Source organism: Ctenocephalides felis, unplaced genomic scaffold (assembly GCF_003426905.1).
Source record: "Ctenocephalides felis isolate EL2017-DRISC unplaced genomic scaffold, ASM342690v1 CF-g0.4_SCAFFOLD_01492, whole genome shotgun sequence".
Taxonomy (NCBI): Eukaryota; Metazoa; Arthropoda; class Insecta; order Siphonaptera; family Pulicidae; genus Ctenocephalides; species Ctenocephalides felis.
This window is the reverse complement of record NW_020537646.1, coordinates 35,107,255-35,129,702: the sequence shown is the minus strand read 5'-3', so window position 1 is coordinate 35,129,702 and position 22,448 is coordinate 35,107,255. Positions and strand designations below refer to the sequence as shown.

The following is a 22,448-nucleotide window of genomic DNA, read 5'->3' as shown; positions in this document are numbered from 1 at the left end:
GTTGCGCCAATACTTGCAATTCAAAATATACTTAGGTTTATATTTTCTAGTAAAAATGGATATTACCACTGCTTGATACTAGGTTGTACTTAAACTCGAAACCTTGTTGATTGGAAGGCCGAAGCTTTCACCCATTTATCATTCCATTGCTTCGGTCTCGTAAGATCTGAACCATGGATATATATTCATTGATTTATATTTCACAAAATTCAACACATTTTACTAAATTTTGAATTCAACACATTAAATATTATATTACGTATTATGTATAGGTATTATATGTGTTTTTTACAGAGATGAAATAGTACCTAATATATTTTTCGAGTAACCTTAATACGTATAATATTATACAAATATTCAAAAACTGTTTCAGTTTTAATAATATATCACTTATTTAAATAGTTATCAAGGTTTAGAAGTTGTAAGCACATGTTTTATATAAATAATTTATTTATAATATAAATTCAACTCTCAACTGTAATTTGAAACGTTGGTTAATCATTAAACATTATATATTATATCATTAATATAATAATTTGGTTCTTTTCTACTAATTTTTTTTTAATAATTCAAAAGCAATTGCAAACCGCTTTCTAAGAAATAGTTTTTACCGGATTTAGAAATAATCCGGTAAAAACGGCAATAGATAGATTTAGAAATAAACTATTACGCATTTCCATATTAATATTTGCAAGTACAATAATGAGCATTAAACCGTTGTATGATTTTAACATTATGCAACATAAATATTTATAAAAAAATATTAAATTTTCACAGTATTTTCAATGCCCTTTTAACTAAGTACCAAAATCGACTTAAATCTGATAATGAAACAAATCTATATGAATACATATGTTTTTTATTTAAAAATAATTTTAAATAATACGTATATTAATTACATTTTTTCTATAAGTAATATAGCCATATCCAAAGATTAAATAGATTATAAATATTCTTCAAAACTGGGTTTCTCATCTAATTTTTTGATATATAGTCATATTTAAACATCACTAACCTTAAGAAACGTTTTCTAATTTAAAATAATAATATTTAATTTAATTTGATATGTATCAATTTTACTCACTAATATTAAGAATAGATATTACAACAATTTTATATTTACATTAGAGATTCCCAAAGTTATTATATGAATATCATGAACAGGATCGAATATTTTGAATAGTAGATATTTCAATATCTGAATTTAAAACATTTACAAATATTGTCAAAAAGATAAAGCACTAAATTGCAATATATTGCAAAATATATGTATTTTCGAAAAGCTTAAACAAATCCTGAACAAAAGGCAAGATTAGCATGCAATTGGTATTTGCTAACAATTCCATGTAATGATTTTTAATTCAGAGCTATGATTTTATAAAAAAACAATTAGGGTAAAAAAGTAATATAAAATAATCCTGTGACGGATTAACGATATATATATATATATATATATATATATATATATATAATATCGATATAAATAGACACACATATAAAACACAACCATATAGTAAACTTATGAATATATAATATTTTAATTTTTAATTTTTATACTACTTAATTTAATTTATTTTACAAACGTGTTTCAGCGTGAATAGGGAACAAAAATATAAATTAAAACTTTTCGAATACATTTTAAATTTATTTTGAAGAATATTTGTCAGAATTTTATGATAACGCTTCAACTCAATGCTTTTAACTATGGCTGTAACCCTTTAGTCCATTTATATACAAATAAATACTACTGATTGTAGTAAAATATTGCACTAACAATTAGATGAGAATTATTGCACGCCATTAAAAGCAAAAATAGTAATCTTTGGTAATTCGGCAAGAGTATTTTATCTCTTCAATAAATTCACATAATTTAAAACTTTTGATTACAAAACAACATTTGCATAAAATTAAATCTAGCATAATAAATTTATATGCCAGGGCTATAAGTATTAAAACTTTTATGCAATTCAACAACCGAAATGCCCAAACCGATTTCAGCTTTTAATTATTTATTGTCACAATTTAATTATTATATTAAAATTACAAAATTTTGTATATTTCAACATTATTGTTATATCACATATGATGATTATTAAGTATGCTAAAATATTTATTCAAAAAATGTAAAAAAATTATATAAAAATACATTAAAATGCTATCCTATAATAATAAACCGTTTGAGTATATATCCAAAACACACTTAAAATATATTGCTCAAATCTATATTATATTTACACTTTGTAAATTTAGGCACATTAATTACTTGTTAAGGCAATTTTGAATAACACGAATCCCTTTAGGTCTAAAGAAAACTCAACATTCACATTTTGCAGTTATAAATGTAACCAAAAAAACTATTGCAAATTTATTTCATGCTCATGGATAGATCTTTTAATTATATAGTTAGTCAATTTGTGCATAAATATTTTATGTTTAACCTTATTTAGACCTGTTCGTACAACATCTTGGTAGAATGATTTTTTTCTTTATTTCAATATTTGTTAGTTGCTTATACATTTACTTCTATCCAATTTCTATTTCGGTCGAATTAGGTAACTAGCCTCGGACAGACCTTGATGGGCCTGAATTAATTTCTAAAAACTAAAATTAAAATTTATTTAAAAATATCGAGATTAAAATTTGGCAAGACGTGTGTATTATCCTAGCCCAATCTTATATAATGAATTATTATTATTAAATATATGTCACATTTTAATATTGTCTTATTAACATTTTGAGAAACCAGCTCACGTACAACCAAACTATATTTTACTTATTCTAGTATGTCTAAATATAATATATATGATAATATGATTTTGGTTCTTTTATGATTTTAACTAATTTTCTATGCAGCAATTCTAATTGATTATTTAATGAGTTAATTTCACATTAGAATTTCTTTACCTAAATAAAAAAATCATTTTATACCTTACTTTGAACTTTGGCAACTAATTAATTTTTTATGGAATGGCAATTTATTTGAAATAAATATTTTAAATATTTATAACTGCGTCTTATAAATATAATTATCATTGCTGTTAATAGAAAAATTATATCTACAAATATTATGTGACCATTAAAAAAAGTATGGAAAAATAAATATGCGTTATCTAATATTTAAAAATATAAATTCACATATGGTACGTACAGAATAAATTGCACATATTTTCGTCTGTTTTTCAAGTTAAATTCTTCATAGTAAAATTTAGCATTGCAACTTTTTGTTGTTGCTTGAATTATTGGTAAAAAATATTTTTTTATGAAATATATAGCTTAAAATTCACTTAATAGGCTACCAAATATTATCAGATCGTGTATCCAAGCTTGACGAAAAGTAACTCCTAAAATATTACTTCTTTCTAATTTTATGAGAGTATTTGTATTTATTTAAGTCAAAAAAATCAAATTGTAGTTATTAGATTTATAATTTTACGATTACAATAATAATATAAGTAAAAATATTAATTGTTTACGAAGATAAAGAAAAAACAATAATAGATAGGCTTTAAAAAATAATAAAAAAAAATTGTTCTGCATTAAAAATCATTAACTTCTTCTATTGCAACTGTCGATTTGTATAGTATAAAATATTTATTTGTTTTTATGTTATACTACTATCTTCCAAATAAGTTTACTATTATTAATAAGGTGACCATACGTCCCGGATTGGCCGGGACAGTCCCGGATTTCCATCTTATGTCCCGGGTTTTTTTTAAAGCAATATTTGTCCCGGATTTTGATTTTTTGTCCCGGATGTCCCGGTTTTACGAAAATTAACAGTTAAATTAACAAAAATTAAGGAAACAAACTAACAGATGCTAATTGTTTCAAATTAATTATGAAGAAAATTGAATAGATCATATAGATCGAAAAATATAAGATGTAATATCATAGATAAAGAAGTATTGCATATAATAGTCAAAGTATAAAGCTTTTACTAGAAGTCCGCAATTTAATAAAAAAATAAATCATTTAAAAAAACTGTTTTTTTTATTGTATTCTTGGATAGCATTTGTTATATAAACTACTAACAACGCCCCTCCCCCCCCCCCCGAGGTCACAAATTTGACTTAAAACATATGGTCACCTTATTAATAACCAAGAAACAAATAAGAGCAAATAAGTGCTTGACGTAATACAAAATTACTTTTTGAAAAACAATTTCTAGAAATCAAATGTTGCATAAAGTAATGTGAAAAACATATGATAATGCGTTCGAATTATATTATTATTTGTAATAATAATGAATTTAAATTAATAATTATATTGATATCCGGAATTAGTATTTGAATATTGTTTCTCTTGGGTAATAATAAAGATGCCAATTTTCAAATCTAATTAAGCCAAATAGCTAACAAGCATTTATAAGTTATAGTGCTACTATTAATTTTGTTAATTTTATGTGTTCTCGATGTTTCAAGTCATTCTGAATTGTTTGACACCAACATTATGTGTGCATATTGAATATTTTATATCTTGAAATCATTTCTAATAATAAAATTTAATAAAAAAATAAATCATTTAAAAAAACTGTTTTTTTTATTGTATTTTTGGATAGCATTTGTTATATAAACCACTAACAACGCCCCCCCCCCCCCCGAGGTCACGAATTTGACTTAAAAAATATGGTCACCTTATTAATAACCAAGAAACAAATAAGAGCAAATAAGTGCTTGACGTAATACAAAATCACTTTTTGGTAAATAATTTCTAGAAACCAAATATTGCATAAAGTAATGTGAAGTACATATGGTAAAGCGGTTAAATTATATTGTTATTTGAAATAATGATAATTTTAAATTAATAATTATTGTTATCTGCAATTATTCAAACAAATATTGTTTCTCTTGTGTAATAATTTAGATGCCAATTTTTAAACCTAATTGAGCTATATAGCTAACAAGCATTTATAAGTTATAGTACTACTATTTTTTTGTTAATTTTATGTTTTCTCGATGTTTCAAGTCATTCTGAATCGTGTGACGTCAGCATAATGTATGTATATTAATTATTTTATATCTTGCAATCATTCCTAATAATCATATTACTTAATCCTCTCTGAATTTTATGGCTATATATATATATATATATATATATATATATATATATATTTATACGACTTGCTGCATTGAAAAAAAAGTTAAAATCCGGATACGTATTGTCAAGTAAATTACACTAAACCTGATTAGTTTGTTTGAAGTACTCAAATTTCACTACGCAATTTGATAATCTATTAATATTATACTAAATTCATTTTTAAACCTATCTGTATACAAATAATTCTGCAAAGTCACTCTTTTACCCTATAATACAATCATTCCATCATTCCATCATTCAACCTTCAATTATCATCGTCACCATTTATTCCTCCATTGGAACTGAGCAATGTGTAGCTGTCGCCTCTGTTTAGAGATGAAGCAATCTTATGTTGACTATTCTCTATGAATTTTGAACCCCGTCTTAAACTCCTTCTTCCCATCTCTACGATTTCTAAAGGATCTACGGCGATTGTTTCGACGACTACTCCTCGATAGGTGACCACAAAAACGTAGATCAGACAGAAGCAACCGGTGATGATTAAGGAGTAGTTCAGTAAGGGACCTGCCACGTCTGCCACATCTGTAGCTAGTAAAATCCAACGTCGAATGCCGGGAGTTAGTTCGCCTACACCCTGGGAAGAGAAGAATATATTAAATTTAAGGAAACATTTATAGTAATTTTCCGAATTTTGTTATTTTTATATTTTCTCTGCGTTTTAAGGTGTTATATACAGTCATAGATAAATAAGCATACAGTTATGATTTTCTGAAAATTGATTTTTTTTATTTTACTTTCTGAAAGTAATTAGTAATCCGAAAAAAACAACAGAAAAACTTAGTTACATGTGATTCGACTATTTAGTATAGCTTCTAAATTTTATAAAAGTTTTTAAAGCAATTTCTGAAAATGTGAAATTTGAAAATTGTTAATTATTGAATGTATGTACTTTTTTATATAGCGAAAAAAGCGTCTACGTAGCTAGACTTAGATTTTCGGGGTATTCATGTTGGGATCAATAATAATACCAACTAAAACTTCCGCTTTCCTCTTTTTTCTCCTTGAAAACCACCATTAAGCATTTCCTAACATGTGTATGTACTTATCAGAATATGAAAATTTTCAACGTTTTCTCAAAAGCAGCTGCACCCATTTCAAAAATTTAATAGCCATTTGATGAAACTCGGTAACTACTTACGATGATTAGTTTTGTGCGATGATCGGCAAAGCCGTTTCTTTTCAAATAATAGAAATTGCATTAATAGAAACAATTAGTAGAGATTAATAGAAAGGTACAATATCTTTTGTCAAAGTTTTCACCAAAAACTGCAAACTTCATAACTTGTTCGAAAGATATCACTTGTAAATCGTGCTGGTTAATATTTGGTCAAAATAGCCCGAGCCGCTTTTTCGTAATAAATAGTTGAAACTTTTTTCATAGTTTTAATGAAACTTTGCAAGGTGATAGAGTTCATGTTCTTAATAAATTTTTAAAAATATCACAGGCCTTCAAAAAGTGATTCAATTATGAAAATTCATTAAGGGGAAAACCTAGCAGCTGCCTCAGAGGCTTTAAAAAATCGCTTTTTAAGGAATTTTTAGGGAAGAATATAAATATTTAAGGTTTTGAATAATAAATTTTATTTTCGAAATAAACAGTTTGAAGTTATATCATCAGAACATGTACATATTGAAAACATCAGGCAACTTATAAAAAAAGACAAGTAGTATTAATATGTAATAATAAAAACTACTACACCTTAGTTTTAGAGGAGGCAACATATAAAAGGCAAATATGATTTGCTTAGATATTTAAAAACTATCATATAAAAAAATGCATCAGTTTAAATTACTATTAAGCTTACCTCTTCTAACCACATGACTGGAAACATAATACTTCGGAATTTATGGACCGATGCTACATTTTTAGCTTGTTCGACTCGCAAATTTAGTTGCACCCGAACTTTTCCTTCGACTGGCACTCCAAGTTTCTGAATAGATCAAAAACAAAAATTATTATTATATTATTTAAATAAATTTTTATATATACATGTAATATCTAGAAGAATTCTTCCAAAAGCCTGTGATTTTAGTGATTATGTAGTGATTTTATGCATGTGGGACTATATCATTTGGGAATGGTTCAGATGTACATTTTGAATAGAATGTTAAATAAAACTTTATTGAATGAGTGATTTGAACAATTCCTTTCACAAACTGCATACATAATTGTAAAAATATGAAAATCTCGAACAATTTTTAATGGAAACAAGCTATCTATGATTGATTAAAAAATTGGCTTCTGTAGTAATTTTTCCACAAGACACACACACATTCACACACACACACACGCACACACACACACACACACATATATATATATATATATATATATATATATATATTTGATAAACTAAATTATATTTATATTTTGAACATACCGGTTGAATTTTGAAAAATGTTTCATGCTTTTCTTGCACGGGCTTCAAACCCTCAACATCATTGAGAAAAGTTTCATCAGCCTGATAGAAATGAGGGAACGATATATAGACAGGTGCATCTAAAATGTAAAACAAAAAGATATTAAATAATATACCTAATATATTATAATATTTAATGAAATGAGATAACTATAAAATAAACTTACCATACTGACAAGGACTGATGTTCTGCAAACCCTTAGGTGGACAATAGTGCTTTGAATCGCAAAAACACTGATTATCTGGAGCACTTGTTTCATTTCCACCAAAGACATTATCTGGAGGCGTGTAGAGATCAGCTGTCAAACCTAAAATTTTTGGTTTGTTGAAATTAAATAATTGAAATTAAATTAGAAGAATATCATACTCCATGCCTAATCATATTCTAAAAACAGAGAAAGCCAAATTTGACGACACATTAAATACAATTTTAAAATGCTGAACGCATGAACCTTCAATAATATAGGATATTTTAATACTTGCATTTTTTTAAATTTCAATATAAATTACAATCTGTCTTCAAGAGACATTCAGTAATTAGATTGTAGATAGTAAAAATGAATGCTTAAAAGGTTACCCACTGGTAAACCTTTTAGTTATGATATGTAACAATTATGGCAAAACATTTATAAGTGTAGATACTAAAACCTATTGTAAGTCTAAACACGCATAAATAATACATGACTATGAATACATATATAAATAATTCGTACATAAACTAACTTTAATTATTCTGCTAATTCGAGTAATGATTTAATCTGTGATGATATGTGATATTGTATAGTTAGTTTGCTAAGACATTGGGGTGACTGCTTATTTTTGTTTAATACTTACATTAATGAATAAATTTTGAATTGAAGGATATTCTAGTTTTAAAGCATTACTGAATCTTTTCAGAATCATAAGGATGCTACCGCATTCACTAAGGAATTACTTGCGATAGATTTTATCAACTATCTTACTATCTAATCAATGCATAATGATTAATAGTTAGTAATTTATAATTTTATATTTATTACTTTCAAAAAATATAAAATAGATTAGAAAAATATAGAATAAATTTGAACATTTATTTAAAAAAATATAAAAATAGCTAAAAATTCATATTACTACTTTGGAGCGTCCATTCACGTGAGGTTTTTAGGGGGAGGGGAATTTTGACAAAAAATCACGTGGGGGTTAGAGAGTTATAGTAATGTATCACGTGTATCTATTCTTCAGCTAATTTTTTTAAAAAAAATCGAAACATATTTAAAAAAAAATTACAATTTTCCTTCGTAAGTAAAAATACACGTGATGTTTGATGAGCAAGGAGGGGTAATTTTGAATATCACTACGTATTAGCAAGAAGGAGGAGGGGTCCAAAAATCCTTAAAAAATTGATCAAGTGATTAATTGACGTCCCCTTATATAAACAAATAAGATCTGCAACCATCGACCTTTTATTTTGGCATACTATCAGTTGATAAGAGCGAATAATTGTTAGAGAAAACCCACGAATAAAACTCACCAACTAATGAAAATAACAAAATGACTGAAAACTAACAGTTATAATAATGAATAATATCCTACTCACCATCTTTTACCACTGGTCCTCTGTATTGCAGAGGCAATATACGACAAAGATCTTTGTCATACACGTGAACAATATCGGCCCCAGTATAAACTCTTGGAGGAAAAAATGATCCCTCAGAAGCCCTGACATCACTGCAAGGGGATGAGTCCCAATAAGGCAGGTGGTCCAAACCATTTAAACGGTTTAACAAGCCAAATTCTTTCATATCGGAATGGCCTGTGTGAATTGTCGAAACTTCGTTTAGGGTACCATTACGCTAGAAATAAGAAAATCCAAACTTAGTATTAATAGTCACAAACAGAAATAATGACCATTTTTAAAAGTGATATATTATTTAAAACTCAAGATTATTATAATTACATTTGATTCAATTCAATTCAAACAAGATATATTTCAATATATAAAATGTATATATATATATATATATATATATATATATATATATATATACAATATAATGGCGGATTGATACATACGTTTGGGTATTATACTAATTACATTTAATATTATTTAGTTGAACTTATGCAAAATCTTTTTTTATTATGAGTGTTGTTGATGTTTGAACTAAGTTCTAACATTTAATTTATTTAGATATAACAAAACATTCAGTAAACTGATTTTTTTGTCGAAAACCATTAAAACAAGTATATATATATATATATATATATATATATATAAAATAAAATAAATTTGTGATTTTAACTTACAGATTTTGATTCTAATAAAATTATTAAACCGCCTTAAACTAATCATAAAAGTGTACAATAATAACTTCTAATTCTGTGTTGGCATGGGTTCAAATTAAATGATAATAATTTGTACGATAATTTGTAATTTGTACGTCAGAATACGATCCAAATTGCAATAAAAAAGATAGATAATATATACTAATTTAATTATTGAACCTGTAGTACATCAGCAGAGACATGCGTGAAAGCAGCAAAGTAAACATGGAGATTAACATTATCGTTTTATTAGTAACAATAATTATTAAGCACATTCCCTATAAGCTTTTCTTAACTTTCGTTATATTTTTTCCAAAATATTAATATTAAGATCTGTACAATAAAAAATTAGCTAACATATGTAAAAAACCGCAATTAAATGCCGGTGTATTATAATTTGAATCACGAGTCTCAAGCTCAAAACTTTATTTAAAAAAAACTGACATCAAGCAGTATTGATTATTTTAGATATTGATAATTATAGCATGTTTCCTAGAGAAAACAGCACTTCCAAAAATTCCTGCAATGAATAAAAAATAATCAGCCTTCCAATATACAATTCATTAAAATAGATAGGACAACCATAGGGTTGTATTCTGAAAAAGCGACGATGAAGAGAGGCATCATCACATTATCTTATAGAATTCTTGCAGTCGAAAAAAATTAATAAAAAAATGTAAATTTAAATTAAAAAGTTATTTGCTTTATTTATGTAGTTTACATTACATTTAGTAAGTAGAAGTGATATTTCAAAATATAAATCTCTTGAGAGCACCGATTTATTATTTGCTGAATTTGCTAATGATGTTCTGATTTTTGCTTTTATGAAGACATTTTTGATATCAATTATTATCATATTTAGATTTTGCTGACATAACTATGGCGATTCTGTCTTAAAATAGACCAGTATTATGACAAGTATATGTCACAAAATGGTACTGAAAACTGCCAAAATGCTATGTGGTTGCTGTGCAGTCAAGCGTTTTAGATAAAAAACCTAACCTAGAAACGCACAAAAGAATATTATCATAACACCATCTTCATGATGTGCTTTAATAACATATTAATGAAGTTGCATTTTATGCATAAAACGCCTGATCGCACAGCAAATGCTTAGTATTTTGACAGTTTTTAGTACCATTTTATATGAGAAACGCTACGCAACATAGCCTTCTCTTAACATTGGACTATTTCATAATCCGCCCACATAATCTTCGCTTACATATAAGAATTTATCGAAACCGAAACAGTTATATAATAATACACTTATTGTTAATAGCAAAATAATACGTTGAAAAAAAATTATGACGTTTCTCGGACTATGTACTTACAGACAGAATTTATAAAAAATGTTTTTTTTCTCTTTTACTAAGAATATATATTATTTGTCGTTATAATTCCAGCATAAATAAATCGCGTAAACGATGATGTTGATAAAAAGTTTGCTCTTATATCGCGATGACATTGTAATTATTTAGCGAATCGTAATTACGTAGCTAATTGTTTTATTATCATCTATTTTATGACCGATCAATGATGTTAATGTCACGTAATTGTTGTTTGTCAACGCAGTTCTGTCGATAAATATATTCTTTGAGAAGTGCCTTATATCAATAAATTAATTATTAAACGCAATGGATTTAGATTGATATATATCAATAGTGGTTATATTTATTTATTCGTTTAGTTATATGCATAATAACTAGGTAAACATTATAATTAATTTTTATTAGTTTTATTAAAATTTAATGATGTTAATAATTCTTTGACACGCATAAATGTCGTTTGATTTAATTAAATTTTTCAAGCTACTCTAATATTTCATGATGCATGTATATAATTAATTACTGTAATATTGCTGATATTACAAAATTGTTTATTGGCATATTATTCTGCTGTTGTTTGTTTACTTATTAACTTCTTCCTTTTTATTTTTGTTATTATTTATCATTATTGCTAGATGTTAATTATTTAACAGTTGTAATATATATTGTAATTAAAAAAAAAAACTTTTCGATTGAAGTATGCCTATTTGGGCCAGAACTATCCTTGGTAATTTTATGTTTCCTTAATATTTCAAGTCATTTTACACTTGAAAAAGAAATGTGTGTGTAATTTAAGGTTTTATCAGAAACAACTGCTCTGATTGCAAAAATTTAATATTTAAAAGTGTGATGTGACTCCACAATGACCCCCGTTGTCAACATTCGGCACCAATGTCGTCAATTATTTGTTTAACGTTTTCTCCAAAAATCGTGAATTGATTTTGAAAATTTAAAAACTATTTGAAAGATATCAGTTGGGAATCATGCTGATTAGTTTCTGGTAAATATTTCCAACATCTTCGTAAATAATTGTTCAAAGAAATATCTTTTACGCTCTTTAAATGTTACTTGGCTTAGTGATACAGTTCATTGCGTAAACGAAAATTCTAAATTAATAAAATTCTTCAAAAAATCGATTAACGATCCTAAAGTTCACCCAAAACTGCGCGAGTTGTTCCTGCATAGACAAGTTGCAAAATATCAATTCTTATTAATTAAGTCGATTATTTAAACATATCAGGAAGTTAATGCAACTTGCCTTCAAGCAGATTGACTTCTAATTTATTAATTTATGTACCAATTGAGCCACACAACTTATATAATTATTTAAAACACTCTGACAAAATATTCAAGATAATGTGATAAAAAACTCTTAGAAATAACTTAAATAAATTTAAATTTAAATTTAATTTAATGAACTTCTTTGAATACGAATAAGAATTAGAATTAGCTATTTAGTTAAAATTCAATTGCTTATTTCGAAAATGAAGCTTTCGCTTTCATTAAAAACGATTTTCAATTGATATCATTGAAACGCACTTATAGTATATGTAATTGTGTAAATCAAATTAATTTGTTTAACACATTTCATTTCATTATTTTCTGGTTTTAAAATGTATTTTATTAAGTGTGGACGTTCACTGTAATCAGTAGCAACCTACGAAATATTTCAGAACTTACAGATATTTCGGCATAGGTTCTGATTAAAATCTCTTGGGCACGAACTTCTAAAGGTTGATATTTTTATATTATAATTTAACCGATTATCGCATATTTTAGTATGAATCTAACTCGTCAAAATCTTTATTCAACATCTAATTTCGAAAAAACGATCCAGCCGATCTCTAACAAAATTTAATCAACGCGATTCCCAACCAATATCTTTCAAACAGTTTTTGAATTTTTAAAATTGATTTAAGATTGTGATCTAAGAAACGTGTACAAAAAACTTTACGCTTTTCTGATAATTACAAAGAAAAGGCTTCGCCGATCATTGCAGAAAACTGACCAACTATAGTCTTTATCAAGATACATCGGCTTTCAAATTTTTGAAACCGCTCCAGCCGTTTTTCTTGTTCTTTTTTGTTACATGTACATCTTGTTATCTCAATTATATTTATTTATCGCAATAGAAACAAATGTTGGGAATATATAATAAGGTAGGAAAATATGTACTCAATCATATTGTAACACACCCACATAATGCAATAAAATATAGCCGTTTTTGAGAAAATGTCGACCAAAGGTCAAAAATAGGCTCACATACACACACACATATATATTTTCTAAATTTGATATCATACGATTCAAAAATACTTGAAACGCAGATTTAACATAAAATTAGCAAATATGATTTTTTCGAAATGCATAAACTACTTCGGAAAGTGCTTATTGCAAGTTGTAAAAAAATTGATATGTTTTTAAATAGATGCAGTTTAAGACATTATCACTGATTTTGGAGGTGAAAGATTCGGTAATTTTCTCTATCATATGTAATGATCAATTATTATTTTCTATTTACTATTTACTTACCCCAATGAGAAGGCCCATCTTGCTCATGGGCCTCTTGTGTTTCGGATAAAATCGATGGGCCAACGTGACCAACGTGTCATCATATCCGAAAACCAACTCGTCTGCCGTCACGCTGACAAACGGTTCCGATTTCGCAAGAAGTAACGCGAGCGATATCGCTTTCTGCAGGAAATAACCGAGGTAGTTGCTCTGCGTGGTCAACGTCTGTTCGAAAATAATCATATAATTAACATCATAATTACTAAAATAACATATATTTTAGTTGATTTAATTAAATTATCATAAAACATAAAAAATGTGGCTAATAAAGTCGTTTTCTAATACAACTGCATAGTTGGTTCAATGCTCAAGTCTTTGGTTTCATGTCACTAATTGTAAACAGAAACTGATAATCAGTTTCTGAAATTGTATCAGAAACAAGAAAACTATAACATTCTTTTTTATTACTGAAAAATATATTTTTTGGCAGAATTATTCAGTAGATTAGGAATTTATTTATCATATAACATATTTGATTATTAACAGGGCCGGCCCTACTTTGAATGCGATGCATGCGAAAAATGCGGGCGCACGCTTTAGGGGGCGTAAACACGACATTTGAATATGAAATTTATAATATAGTCTTTTCAATATTATTTAAAAAATATATGATTTCTTTGCATCACTTACTAATTTTTGGACAATGCTTTTAAAATACGTTAAAAATTTAACTTTAAAACAACAGTCTGATACAAGATGTGAAGTAAAGACACATATAATTGGGCCAGTAATATCAATTTGCAGAAGTTTCCGATACAATTTTGAATGTTTTAAATAATGAAAAATCAAATTTAAATAATACAACATGAAGTAGCAGAGTTTAATAATGAAAGGCTAGAGAAAAAATGGCATGTGGGCGCTGAGAACCCCAGCGTATATATATGTCCAAATTAGTTTTTTAACATCATATCGTGGTACCATATAACTTGAACATTAGTTAACCCTGTCAGTAAAGCATCGTCTATATATGACACCCAGTGTTTCCTATTCTATCAAAAATCCTATTTGTCATTGTGTTTTTAGTTTTTAAAAGTGTGAATTATTCTTAAATACATTTTTGTTAATAATAATTAGAAAAACTTATATTTTGTGTAACAAATACTTGGGCGGTTGGCTGAAAACACCGTCGTAGCGAAAGGGTTAATCCCATTATTAGTAATATGAACATATAATTATAATTATAAATGATTACAATATTAAATTTTAAAATGAAAAAATAATTATTTTGAACAAAAAATAATAAATATTGGAATTGCTACCATAACATGAACTAAAATTGACAAAAAATATTTAATAAAAACATAGCAAATTTATTATTACTCGTGGATTGCATTAAAAATAAATTGGAATTAAATCTACAGAGAAATTACTATTACATTACTATAAAATATGATTCATTTTTGAAACCAAAAATTAAATATCTAACTCTTTAATGTCAATCCAAGAAAAAATATATAACTAAAATTAGATTTTTACAATAATTTTTTAAATGAAATGTTAATTGTTAATTAATATGATTCTTACCAGCAGAGGAATATTTGGCACTAGGACCCTCGTGTTAGGGTCTATCGACAGTTCTGGCACGAATTTCAAAATTTTATTATGTTGATAAGTTACAGTATAGTTGTCATGGAATTTAATGTTAACTTTCTCCATATCCTCCCTGAAAATAATAATAAAGCAATTAATTACATATTCATCACTTATTTAGAAATTATGTTCTTTTTTTAACAGTTTAGACAGGAGTTTCAAAAATAATGAATATAAAACTTCAATAATTATTATCTTTGAACCTAATAAGATAATAAATCAAAAACTTTGATTACATTTTAGTAAATATGATTTTACAATTTTATTCTACAATAATTGATAGAAAAATAGGTGAAGTTATATTAAAATGGCAGAACGAAAGCGTCTTCGAGAAGTAAAGCCGTTTAAAATCGTTTAGGTAAACAATTCGGAAATTAATAATATTTAAATTTTCACAGTATTTTGTAATTATCCAAAATAAATTAATCTAAGTGCATATTTCAATTGTTTTATATTTCAAGCTATTATCTAATAGAAACATTTTACCAACATTTAATATTCCACTTCTAGGATTACTATAGTTGGAAGCCAATAAATCAATTCGGTTGTTTAATTGATTATATTATACAAAGCCTTGGGATGAATGATTATTATTGAAATAATTATTTAATCATGTAAATTTCTATTTCTTTGGCTTTAAGGATAGCTAGGTTGTTTATTCAATGTTAGCACATTATTGATAATGATTAATATCATAGTCACATATTGCACATCCTATTTACTTCACTTGCAGCGTTTATGCAAATTTATCGAATATTTATAGAAAATTATTGTTTAAATTAGATGTTGTTACCTTTATGTTTAATTAATAGATAAATCAAATTCATACTTGAAAGACAGCTGAACACTTGATCAGAGAATTTGTAATATGCTTGGAAAAGTACTACATATTGTTGTTTTTATTGAAATGATATCGTTTCTAGGAAATAAAATGTAAATTAAATTTGTACTGTAATGAATATGTACTCCGAAATACAAGGCTATGGTAAAGATCTTTATGATCGGTTTTGCGTAAGGTCATCAAATCAGTAACAAATTACATTACAACGGAAGTTTTGTCATTCTGTTTATAGTTGAAATAGAATTTTATATCGAAGATTTTTCAGACAGAAATAGATATAATTTTTTAGAAATTGTACTCATAAATGGAATGCATGAAGGAGTGCATTTTTGACCAGGCAACACCAAGTTCCTGACTTTTAACTGTCAGGAACTTATTAAAAGTTTTATTATTAGTAGCTAGTAGTATCATTGCAATAGTTGATGATACTACTTAACTACATAGCTTTTTAGGAGTAAATCTATCCCTATTTGATATATTTTATTATTAGAATGTTCATATAATACATACCATATATTCGATATATACATGCCGTATGTAAGATCTATTGTAACAGCATATATAATTCATGAGGTAAAAAATATATGTACTTAATTATATTATATCATACCCTACATAATGAAATAAAATATATTTGAATTGAATTTAATCATCTAATTTACAAAAAAGTGTAATACCTGAGACTACAAAACTCTTCTAACATCCTTAACATGCTATTTCATATAGTGAAGCACCCTTAGTGCTAATATAGTGAAAAATATGCGTTTAAAACTCGATGTAACATTATATAGGGCAATACATGTTTTTAAATTGAATGAAATTTTATGTATAATGATGATATATATTTCATATTATCATAATGCCGAAGAAAGACTATTTTCACTTGTAAACTTATTTTAGATCTATATTTTCAAGTAAAATCCCTTACTACTACTATTTGATATCTGGTAATCAGAAGTGGGTATTGAACCAAGAAACTCTCGTTGCATGATCAGAGCTTTTAACAAAAAAATCACGGAAAGACGAGCGAGTAATCAAATTAAACAAAGAAATTTGGAATACTTAACATGCAATCTCTTAACAATAAGCTGTATATATACACCTACAAATATAATGTTTAACCAAAATTAGCAGATGTTGTACAGATCTTATACTTTTCCCATTTTGAATAATTCAATACTATTGAAGAGAGTGACTAATTAACTAATTAACAAACGTATAAATAGAAAGTAAAATAATATCTACTACTATATTAACATAATTTATATATTTAAAATATTCCAACTCAATTATAATTAAGATGAAATTAAACTCGAAATACGAATATTGATTAGAATGTAAAGTGCCAAAACGCGATTTCTATATGCATCCGGATTAAACATCTGAATAGAATTTTGAAAGTAATCGGAAGAATTAGATAAATAAATGATCTGATATCGAATATTTTAATTCATTTCGAAAACATGTATTTAATTAAATATCGGGTAGAAAAACTCAGATTATAAATTATAGTACATGAATCAATTGTAATTTATATGCTGAAATAAATCTTCCATCTGTTTGTCTGTCTGTCTATACATAACATTTTGACAACTTTTCATTTGGACATTTTACCCGTAGATATTGTGATTAATTCAATTAAAAAAGGTATATTTTAATATATAAAATGTATACTACATAATGGTGGATTGATACATAAGTCTGTCCTTGGGTATTATTCTTCATTAGACATTTTACATCAGTACATTTATAATGATTCTGTTATTAAAAACTATAAGTTTTAAAATATAGAGTATACAAATGGTATAAATGTGACAACTAGTGGGGCGCATGGCATAGTCATAGTGCCTTAAGGCAAATTGCTGGAACTTCCCGTACCAATTATTATTATAATTTTTTTAAAAACGATTAACATTTTTGAAAAAATTATGCTTCGAAAAAATTAGATTTTTGAGAAACTATAAATTTGACAAAAAATTACTTTTATCTTGCAAAAAAAATGTTTTCTTTATTTTGACATATTTTGGAAATTCTGAACTTCTTTTCAAAGCAATCGTACTGCTTTAACTGCATAGGGACGAAATGTCAAAGCGCGTAAGCGCCGCGTCGTCGTCTAACGGACAAACATTGGTACGGAACCCATAGGAATGTAGACAAAATTTATACTTATTGTTAAAATCTCTATAAAATATCAGATAATTTGATGTGCATATGTCTAATGATCATTATTGATCGCCAAATGGCGTTTTTTTATACTTTTTTCATTAGATCTCCGAAACCGCTAGACCTTCCTTTATGAAAATTTGATCACACATCCGTTTTTTCTAAGGTATGCCAAAATACTCAGAAACCTTTGAAACGTAAAGATATATAAAAATTTTTATTTTCGATTACTATAACTTGCCCTACGGGAAGTTAAAAAGAACGAAATGTTTAATACTTCCTCAAAAGAAATCACACATTATTTAAAAAATGGAAAATTACACGAAACACAAGGGAAATGGGAAGATTGACAATAAGCCACGCTTCAATTGCTGGATGCCGCTAATGATTAAACAGGACAATTAACTTTAACTTATTTCTAATTTTATATACAGATTATTTAAGTCAAGATTGGAGAACCATCCAAATGAACTAGCAAAGGACCTACTTTCTGCGAACACTGTCAAGAGACTAAGAAGATTAGATCCACTAGACTTAGCATAGTTATATATCTAGTATAGTGCTTGTAATTATTTTCACATATTTATATTTATTATCTGCTTGCAATTATTGTCACATATTTATTATACCAACTTAAAATACTACCAATGGGTAGTATTTTAAAAACTTATTTAATAACTAATCACAACAATTACTGAATGCCTTCTCAGGCAGTTGTAATTTAGATGGAAATAAAAAAAAATATATATATAGAGATTATTGGCCCAGCAAATAAATGCCGGGCTCACAAAAAATTCAGTTTAGACTCATTTGAGTGCTCCCCTCCACGGAAATCTTTAGTAAAAGGCGAAAGATTTATTCGCTCTGAAGGGAAACCAGAGTTAACGAAACCGACAACAGTGCCGTTTTATATCTAAAGCTCGCTGAAGTTTGCGGCGTGGGTTTCACTGCAATACGCACGCGTGCTACCTCTTGGTAGCTTGATCAAATGTGGTTCGAAACCTCTCTAAAAATTTGAACTACAAAATTAGATAATTTCTTGCATATTTTACAAATGCTTTTTATTTAATTAGTAAAATCATTTGTTTCTTCTTTACACGAACACTACTTCGGATAAACCAAAACCAATCCTTATATTTGCAGTTTTTGTTAATCAGTTCTCCTAAACAAATAAGATAATGTTCTGAATGAATATGAGTTACATTAGTTAGTTAGTTATGATTGATAAGAGAAAAATATATCGACCTTAAAAAATTTGCAGAATCTCATTTTATTCTTTAATTTTTTTAATGTTAATAAACGTAGTAAATCATCATGATTTGTTTCACTGTTTTCAAAATATAATTGACGTCTGTGAATCTGATTTAGCACTTAATATTTTTTAACATTATCTTTTACTACCAATATATTTTCATTTATTTTCGGTATTTTTTATATTTTTTGGTTTAAGGCGCTTTTCATATCTGTTTATTTTGATAAGCTAATTGATTCACTAACTATGCGCGGTTTAATCAATTTTTATAATTACACCACTTCTCATAGACCTATAATATTTTATGGGGTTCCATTTAACTATCAACTCTATCACTATGCGAAGTTTCATCAGAATCCCAGAAAAGTAAACTTGAGGGTTTCTTTGTCAGATATGTCCGGCTTGGTTTTTTAATTTAATAAAATGTTAATGCTAAACAAAAAATGACAACAATGTTATGTTTGTTTATTTTTTTATATTTTGACATAATACTAAATGATTCTGCTACTGAATTTATTCAAACTCTGGTATTGAGTATTTTATTTTACCTGGATGGTACACATACATTTAGTGTCAAAAATAATTAGTGCAATTAAACAACTATATATATTTATTTATTATTTTAATATAAGAAATATACTAATTATAAAAAATATACTAATAAGTTAAAATTATAATTGGCCCAGTTTCGAGTCTTTATTTGTGGTCTAGATTTGACCAAGGCTTTTTCTATTTAACCCTGGACCCTTCGGGTTAGGGGATACAATTGTATAAATATAAATACCTGTAACTCATAATAACGGAGAGACTAGCAAAGGTAACAAGAGAAGAAGGTTGTAAAGTGAAGTTCAATATATATCATAAACTAAATAGTGGTTTTATTCAATATCTTATGGTGATGGAATATTTATAATTTACTCTCCGCTTAATATCTAATTAAGTAATCATAGTTATCCTCACCAATTTGAATCACCTTTAGTGCAACAATTGCAAAATATTTCAATAGAAATATAAAATTTGCAATATATTGTAGGGTACAAATTTTGCGATTTTCCTCATTATAATAGTACAATTATTTTGATAAATTTATCATTATAGCTTGTTGTAATGAGATTTGTAAATTTTTATGTCCACTTTATTCATAAATTATTTCAATAATATATTTTATCAACTAGAAATTTAAATAATTAAACGCATGAATTAGTTTTTTTTCAGTTTATTAAACCTAAGAGCACTAAAGAGTAAAATCTACCTGAAGATTTTACCTATTTTAATGAATCGTGGTCATGCATCTGCGTGGTGTCCTAAAAAGGCAAAAGATTGATTTGCTCTGAAAGGAAATCAGAGTTCTGGGTCCTAATTTTTACTATAATTTTTAGTAGGTGAGTAATATTTTATAGAAAATGTATAATATATTGTATAATATAAATGGACATAAAAAATCCATAATTCTTTTTAAATAACTACAAACTGCACGTTTAAATCAGTCTATAGGTATATAGAGACATCCCTTTTTCTAAGGAATCATAATAATCAAGGGATCTTAAAACGCAAAAGACACATTTTGCCTTTTATCATCCGCCATATCATAATAACATATCCTATCACATACATTAGTTTTTAAATTCAATTATCAAATTGAAATTTGTTGATCATTGTGCTATATGAGGGATGCATTCATAACGTCACAGATCTTGATCTCGACTGCATATATTAACATTTGCATATGTAAGTTCATAGAATAAGTTCGTAAAAAAACATGACGCAAATCTGTTCTATCTTATCTAGACAATAACCAGCATTATAATTTCCATACATCTTCATCTTTTTCAAACCTTTTTTTATTGATTGACTGCACTCGATAATATGAAACTATTATCCACACGTGCATAGCTTTTTTTGAAATTTCTAATTGCGTATTAAACGTCGCATCTTCGACATAAACATGTGAAGAATTTCATATATTGTATTGTATGACACGTGGAAAATTTGATTCGTTGTAAATAAGGTATTTTTAAAATAGTGCTAATTACTATTTGCAGCCTATGATTTTATGATTTAATTGTTTTATACACACAGTGCGTGTGGGACGACTATTGGAATTCCATCAGTTTATTATTCACACCATGTTATAAAAATAGTTTATACGTATAATTATAAATAATTGAAATATTATGTATTTATCACTTACTCATAACTTCCGACAATAAAATTAAAAAAATTAAGAAAAACGATAATTTATCTCATATAGAGCAATAATTACCAGATTTTTTTTTGAATTTGTAACTACATCTTTTAAAGATATTTTTCTTCCGGACGCACATATTTTGTAAATTTCATGTATCCTTATCTTTTATCCTTTTCATTTATACTTATTATTTTCTGACCATTAAAAAAATTAAATTTTGGCCATTTGAAAAAACTTTGAAACTGTTTATCTAATTATAAGATATTATAATGAATCGATTCATAGCTAAACGCTACCTCTACTTATAAATTCTTAATTTGAAATTATTTAAAAATTAATTGTAACTTCAAAATTTATTGGCTTGAATGTAAAACTTTTAATGAAAAAGATGCTTTTTTTAAATTTATAAGCTGATAGCCGTCATTATCATGATATATTTTTTATCTTGATAATTATCAAATAGTGTTCATTCAATAGCTTTCTTCTATTTAATTAATATAATATTATACATTAATTTCAGTATTTTAATAATTTAATAGTTTCAATATGATTCATTAATCGAAAGCAGACTGACTTATATTAAGCTTCCATTGAAGCACATAACTATTTTGTATAATATTTATTTAAATGGTTTTTAGATAGATATTTAATCTAACATCTATTTTGATAATGTTAATGTATCATTTCAACATAATCATTT

At 26.7% G+C, this 22,448-nt stretch overlaps 1 protein-coding gene and 1 non-coding gene across 2 annotated transcripts in view; both read right to left on the bottom strand.

The window, feature by feature from the left end:
• Positions 1-5,303: 5,303 nt before the first annotated feature.
• LOC113370539 (scavenger receptor class B member 1-like) overlaps positions 5,304-22,448 on the bottom strand; it is a 132,296-nt gene continuing 115,151 nt past the window's right edge. Inside the window, exons 5-11 of the mRNA XM_026611217.1 lie at positions 15,239-15,377; positions 13,676-13,879; positions 9,094-9,349; positions 7,685-7,825; positions 7,479-7,597; positions 6,903-7,028; positions 5,304-5,671 (exon numbers count right to left, since the gene is read on the bottom strand). Coding sequence (XP_026467002.1) covers positions 5,342-5,671; positions 6,903-7,028; positions 7,479-7,597; positions 7,685-7,825; positions 9,094-9,349; positions 13,676-13,879; positions 15,239-15,377 — 1,315 coding nt within the window. The 3' untranslated portion in view covers positions 5,304-5,341. The remainder of the gene's footprint in view (positions 5,672-6,902; positions 7,029-7,478; positions 7,598-7,684; positions 7,826-9,093; positions 9,350-13,675; positions 13,880-15,238; positions 15,378-22,448) is intronic.
• LOC113371727 lies at positions 19,072-19,192 on the bottom strand. The gene has a single exon (XR_003366666.1). It is a non-coding gene; the product is annotated as a U5 spliceosomal RNA (small nuclear RNA).